This window comes from Lepidothrix coronata, unplaced genomic scaffold, assembly GCF_001604755.1.
Source record: "Lepidothrix coronata isolate B3197 unplaced genomic scaffold, Lepidothrix_coronata-1.0 Scaffold197, whole genome shotgun sequence".
Taxonomy (NCBI): domain Eukaryota; kingdom Metazoa; phylum Chordata; class Aves; order Passeriformes; family Pipridae; genus Lepidothrix; species Lepidothrix coronata.
The window spans coordinates 812412-818872 of record NW_016690377.1 but is presented as its reverse complement, the minus strand read 5'-3'; the positions used below and the strand labels follow the sequence as shown (position 1 = coordinate 818872).

The following is a 6461-nucleotide window of genomic DNA, read 5'->3' as shown; positions in this document are numbered from 1 at the left end:
GAGCCCACGGCCCTCCTGGCAGTCCCCCAGCAGCTCATCATCGGAGCCTCCCTCCAGGATCACTGGCAAACTGGCCACTTTGGAGCCACGGTCTCCAGGAACGGGAATGGCAGCCCTGAGACTCGTGAGACCGGCAGATAAATCATCGTCACCTTCATTTCTTAAGGGCCTGTCACCTCCAGGTGTCACTGGAGGAGGGACAGTCTCAGAGGAGCCACTTTGGGGGAGGCACCCACGAGCAGCTGAGGCTTCACCAGCAGGTAACAGGAGCCCAGGCACGGATTTTACACCATCACCTGAAGAAGGAGCATCACCCTTTAACTCAGCCTGGGAAACCAATGGGCCCTTCCTCAGTGCCACAGCCCTCCGTGGGGTTGGCTCTGGTGGGACAAGGACCTCACTGCCATCCCTCTCTGCATCTGCTTCCCGAGGGGACACCGAGCAGGCTCCCAGGGCTGCTCTGACCTGGGGAAGTGAGCCGATTTTAGCCAGAGGAGCTGCCTGGGGCTCTAAGGGGGGTGCACACTCTGCCCATTGCTCTCCAGCACAGACTTTCTGCTCCTCCCTGGGCTCACTTCCAGCCACATCTGCAGAGCCCCCTGAAGCACCACGACCAGGGTGACCTGCTGAGGAACAGTCCTCACCACGAGGGAGGCAGGAAGGGGAAGAACCAGTGACACTTTGGAAACCTGGCACACCTGCCTGGCCCCCACACTTGGACACGAAGGGATTATTGTCATTGAAGTGACAACCAGAGGGGAGGGAAGGTGTGGGAGGGAGAGAGAGACTCTGGGAAGCCCCCACAGCAGAGCTCTCAGGACCCTGCCCCCAGTCAGCAGCAAAGGGATTATTACCCCTGGCAGAAACCTGTCCAGGAAGAGGTGCTTTGGGAACAGAGGCTGGAAGATGATGGGATGAAGGGAAAGGGGCAATCCTGTCGGGATCCAGGGCTGTGGATGCCCTGTCCCACTCGGGAGTAAAGGGGTTCTTGTCATTCCAAAGCTCTGCAGCAAAAGCAGGAGAAGTGAGAGAGGCAGAAGAACTAGTGATGTTTTCAGAGTCTGGCACTTGGACTTTCTGCCCCGTTCTAGAAACAAAAGGATTACTGGCACTGCTGATACGGTGCACAGAAAGAAAAGCAGGGAGGGGGTCAGGTGCAAGAGTAGGAAGCGTGGCTTTGGGTTCCTCCTCTGGAGACAGGCCCAGTCTGCAAAAAGGGACAAAAAACTCGCATGTCACTTGCAGATGCAACACGAGGCAGGAACGGACAAGCTTTAGCACCAGCCTCCATCAGCTCCTGCCACTGGGGATGAATTATATTTGCAAGAGACCTCAGAGCCTGTCTGAGAGACTTTATATCCTTCACTGCATCTTTACAAAGGATTTTATGTCATTTATGTCAGAACTCTTCTGCTGCAGAGCTTGTTTTTGTTGCTTTAAGCACCATCTCTTTGCACCCCAAGCAGGTCTATTAGTACATAAAACACTTCATAGGCAAGAAATTTAAACATGAGAAGCACTGAAAATGAGGAGTTAGGGATACACACAAACCACAGCCTTATTAGTAGGGCATACCTACAGATATATATAAAACCCCAGACACACACAATTTATATATATCTGCGTGTGAAGGATAGAGGAGCAGAATTTCCGAAAAAGCCTTGGTGTACAAACCCACACAAAATCCCTTCGTGTTGCTGTGAATGATGCCAAAAGCAGAAGGGCTCCAAGATTAACCTTTGGAAGACCACAGCCAAGTAGAGAAGAGGAAAGCACAGATGTTAGAACAGGCATTTCTGACCCCAGGTAGGTTCCAGTCGCACAGCTCGGGCAGAGTTAGTTTTTGCAGGAGATCCAGTGAGAAAAATCACCCCTGCAGTACCTACACAGGTGCCTGCACTCAGAGAACCACTACTCTGGCATCACTTACAAGGAGCATTCCTATATCCATCTTTTCTTCGTACCCAGAAAGAGCCTGGGAGTTATTGGCCACCAAAGTGCCCAACGCCAGCGTAAATCCCACAGGTGCTCCTGAGCCCAGGTGTGGCAGGACACAGCCCACGCCACCACCCTGCCACCACCACTGCCCATCCCAATTCCCATCAGCAGCTGGGACTCACCTGGGCTTCACTGTGGGCCTCACAGCTTTGGTCTTGGCTGGGGCAGCAGCTTTTTCGGGTTTCTGTTCCTCCTCACCAGGGCCGAGCGGCCGCTTGTTTGCAAAGGTGTCTTCTGTGCTCTGAGTGTCTCCTGATGGGTCCCCTCTGCCCAGCTCTGCTGGGGGTTCAAGACATTTGGCCTCCTCTTCACTGTTCTCTTCTGGAATTTTGTTCTCCTCACTCTGCAGGGTCCTGTCGGGAATATTCTCAGCATCTCCCATTTTCCCCACTTCTTTCTTCCCAGTGACCAGGGAGAGCAAGGCAGACTTTTTGTGGTCTGGTTTTTTGGGCTCCCTCACAGCCTCGGTGCTCGGGGCAACGCTGGTGTCCAGGGGCTCCTCACTGCTCAGCAGTTTGTACGACGGCAGAGTCATGGATTTGAAGGTCTCCAAGGACGTGGGCCCAGAGAAAGCCTGACTAGGAGAGGTTCTTCCTGTCTCTTCAGGTGGTTTGCTGGACCTGGAGGACAGGTTCTCCTCTGAAGCGAAGAGCTGCTTCCTCCTGAAGTTGAGAGGAGAGGGAGAGGAGGCTGGAGTGTTGTCCTTCGTCGTGGTTTCTTCCATATAAACGTGACTGCCGTTGATACACAGGCTAGACTTGGAAACGGGATCGCTTTTGGATTTCAGGCCACTGAACAAAGAGAGCCCTTCTTTCTTGGTGTGGTTACTGGTTCCTTGGGTTAGCTGCCTGCTGTCCAAAAGGGCTGTTTTACGAGATTTAAACAGAGGAGAAGGAGCTGGCTTCTCTTCCAGGGCATTTCCAAGGGCTCCTGGAAAAAAAAAAATCAAACAGGGAAAAATTCAAGATACAAGAAAAACTTTTCCTCTGGCACTTGCTACTGACAACCTCAGTGCCAGGAGGGGCTTTCCATGGATTTTTTCAGAAAGAAGAGTTTAACTAGTGCTGTGGAAAGTGTAAACAACCCTTTGGAGAAAGGCTTTGTGCTCACCAGTGCAGCGAGTGCCAATACTCACGTTCTGAGGTCGGAGAGGTCTCAGACTCCTCCTCATCCCACTGGGGCTGGAAGTCGCTGGGCCGAAGCCGAACCTTCTGGGTGACGGGCTGCTGCGTGGGCAGGACTGACATGGACTGGGACAGGGTCTTCTGCAGCCCGGGTTTGGAGAACAGCGCTTTGAACTTGGATTTCTTCTTTTCCTTCTCGACCGCCTCGTCCTCGCTGTCAGCAGGGGAGTGGGTCGTGCTGGGAACGATCGCCGACGCCGTGTCCGAGAGGCCGCTGCTCCTCTTGCCCTTGAGCTTGTCTTTGAGCTTCCCAAAGGGAGAGCGAGGCTTGTCCTTCATGGACAGGTCAAACATGCTGGCTGTCATGCTGCTCCTCATGAACTGGATGTCCACCTCGATCTCCCCCCTCTCCTTTTCCTTCTTCCCTGGTTTGGAGTGAAGCTTGTACCACCTGCAGCAACAAGGAGACTTCTTCTATCAACCAGTTCCCAAGGCACGGGTAATTGAGAACACAGAGGTTGCTTATGTTTGAAAAATCAAATCAGCCTCCAGTGTAGGAAAAGAAAAGCCTTTAATCTTACGAGGACGTCACAGTCACGGCCCCAGGTGCCAAGGAAAACATTCCTTATCGTAAACAGAAAGTTATTAGTAAGGTTTGGTTTGAAACCCAGATGAGGAGGGGTTAAAAAGAAGGAGGAAAAACAGAAACACAACATGGAATTCCTGTATTTCAGCTCAGCCACTCTCCTCTGCCCTTTCATATCTCCTCCTGACACTCGCAGAGGCCAGGCTTTGAAGTGGGAGCCGAGAGCGAGACGAGGCACCAAGAGCTGCTGCACACGCGTCCCACGCCCTCATACCTTTCATTCCAGCTCCCTAATGCCTCTTAAGCCAAGGAACCTCTAATCAGCAGGAGAGAGCCAACCCCAGCCCTGCAGACCGCTGGGGATTTCCACCCACCTCCCCCAGCTCATGACTGAGCAGGGAGCACCAGGAAGGACATCGCTCAGACAGAGTCACATCCCTTCCCAAAACCTGGCTCCAGAACGCCGAGCTCCGTGTGGTGAGTGCTCAGGGCATCCCAAACCACAATCCCACCATCCATACGCCCTCAACCACCACTCGGTGACTCTCAAACCACATGTGGGCCAGGAAAGAGAATTATCAGCGCTGCACACCACTGTGGTTTTGGCTATTGCTGGAGCCGCAGAATTCCCAACTCCACAGAACCCACGGGAAAGGCTGCCTGGAAAACGCTGGTTTCTTGCTCCTCACCAGATGGAACAGGAAAATTATGGAAGGAAACAGAGCATGCAAATGTGCCTCACCATCAAATTTGCACTTCAACCTCTGAAGGTGCACTAGAAGCAACAAGAAAGAGAACAGGAAAAGGCAATTTGCCCCAGAGAAAATTCAGAAGTAATGAAGATTACTGAAGGAGATGGATTCAGGAATCTGCTACACTTCAGAGGGATATACAGAAGAAATTCTTCCCTGTGAAGGTGGTGAGGCCCTGGCACAGGTTGCCCAGAGAAGCTGTGGATGCCCCATCCCTGGAAGGCCAGGTTGGATGGGGCTCAGAGCACCCTGGGCTAGTGGAAGGTGTCCCTGCCCATGGCAGGGTGAGCTTTAAGGTCCCTTCCAACCCAACCCATTCTGTGATTCTATAATTCTAAATGAACCCTTGAGCTACAGTCAGATGCTCCAGCCTGGAGTTACAAGGTACCAAGGGAAGAGATTTTATCAGGAGACTGAGGCTTTGCCCAGTCCCTGAGGCTGCAGCCTGGGAATCACAGATCCTTTGCCTTTAACATGAGCCAGCACTGGGCACTTTTGTTCCAAACCCGTGGTTTCTAGGAGCATCCTGTGCTCGCAGGGCTTCGGTGCCACAATTGATCCCATGTGCTCCCTGCCCGGGAGCAAACGACGTGTTCAGCAAAGGCAGCTCAGCCCCGACCAAACACAGCCCCACTGGAAGGAAATCACGGACTGACAACCCCCCGAACCACAAAAAAACCTCATTAATGGCGTTTATCACATTCGTGAGCACCTGTATTTATTCTCCAAATAAAACCAGCCCTTTGCAGCCACACATCACCATGGCAGCCAGGACAAAACAGGCTTCAAACAGGAAACTGAGGGCTGGAAACAACCGAAAATATCAGGAAATTTCCCCAGGAGCACCGAAGCTGGGTTTTCTTTTCTCCTCCCCCTCAATTTTCCTTTGCCCAGACAGACACAAAGGCACCCGCCGGGGCCCGAGGCGCTGGCCCCGGGCTCTGCTGACCGAGGGCACGCTGGGCTCCGCAGTGTAAACACAGCAGTGCCTGACACAGCCTTAATGAACCCGCGGCCTAATTAAGCCTTGACAAGGGGTGGCAGCTCCTGGCCCTGCTCAGGTGAGCCAGAGGAGGAAGGTGACTCACCAGCCACATTACAAGGCTGCTGACTCCCAGCAAAACCCTCCCAGGCACCACCCCTGGATTTCACCGCCCCACTGTTTATGTTCAAAGCAGTGAGTGTGACACAGAGTTGGAGCTGGGAATTAACGACCCCGGCTCGGTGTCCTGCTGACAGCAGCGAGGGCAGCCCGTGGAACATGGAAATATCCACCCTGGCATGTGCTAAGTGTTTATTAAGGAAAATAAATAAAGAGCTGGCGGAGCCTGCGCTCGTTCCCCACTGCAGGGAGGCGGCATTCCGAGGACACCAGGTTTCGGGAGCCAGCCTGGCTGTTCCCTGTGTACAGTGTCACTACACACACAGAAATAGTGAAAAATCAAACCCAAGGACCAGGCAGGACTGCCTGGAAAAGCTCTGGCCACATTTCCCGGGGGCCCCTGGCCTCTTCCAGGAGCTATCAGGGGCTCACCCACACTGGGGGAGACCCTGCCCTGAGGAGTCACCCTGTGGGCACTCATGGGGCTTGAGGGGTCCCTGTGGGGCATGCGTGTCCCCCAAGAGAACCTCAGTCCCCTATGGGGCATAAGGGTTCCCCCCCAGACCCACACATGCCTGTAGTGTCCAGAGGTTTCCACGAGGAACAGGGACATCCCATGGGGAACTGGGGTTGACCCTCGAGGAGCAGAGAGGGCCCCCTCAACTTCCTCCCCGGACCCTGTGGGGCACAGAGTCCCCTCTTCATCCCTCTCCCCAGCTCCCGTGGAACACAGAAGCCCCTGCACCCCTCTTCCTGGCCCCTCCCCAGCCTCCGTAGGACACAGAGGGTCCCCCCATCCTTCTCCCCATCCCCTGTGGTGCCCAGAGTCCCCCATCCCATGCCCTCCTCAGTCCCTTCCCAGCTCAGTCCCGTGTTACCCTGTCCCACCTGGTGTGCCG

The 6461-nt window shown here is 54.1% G+C and overlaps 1 protein-coding gene across 1 annotated transcript in view; it reads right to left on the bottom strand.

The window, feature by feature from the left end:
* The window catches only part of RAB11FIP1 (RAB11 family interacting protein 1), a 12537-nt gene that overhangs the window by 5044 nt on the left and 1032 nt on the right, over positions 1-6461 (bottom strand). The window contains exons 2-4 of the mRNA XM_017831809.1: positions 3134-3576; positions 2121-2928; positions 9-1207 (exon numbers count right to left, since the gene is read on the bottom strand). Of these exons, the coding sequence (XP_017687298.1) occupies positions 9-1207; positions 2121-2928; positions 3134-3576 (2450 nt within the window). The remainder of the gene's footprint in view (positions 1-8; positions 1208-2120; positions 2929-3133; positions 3577-6461) is intronic.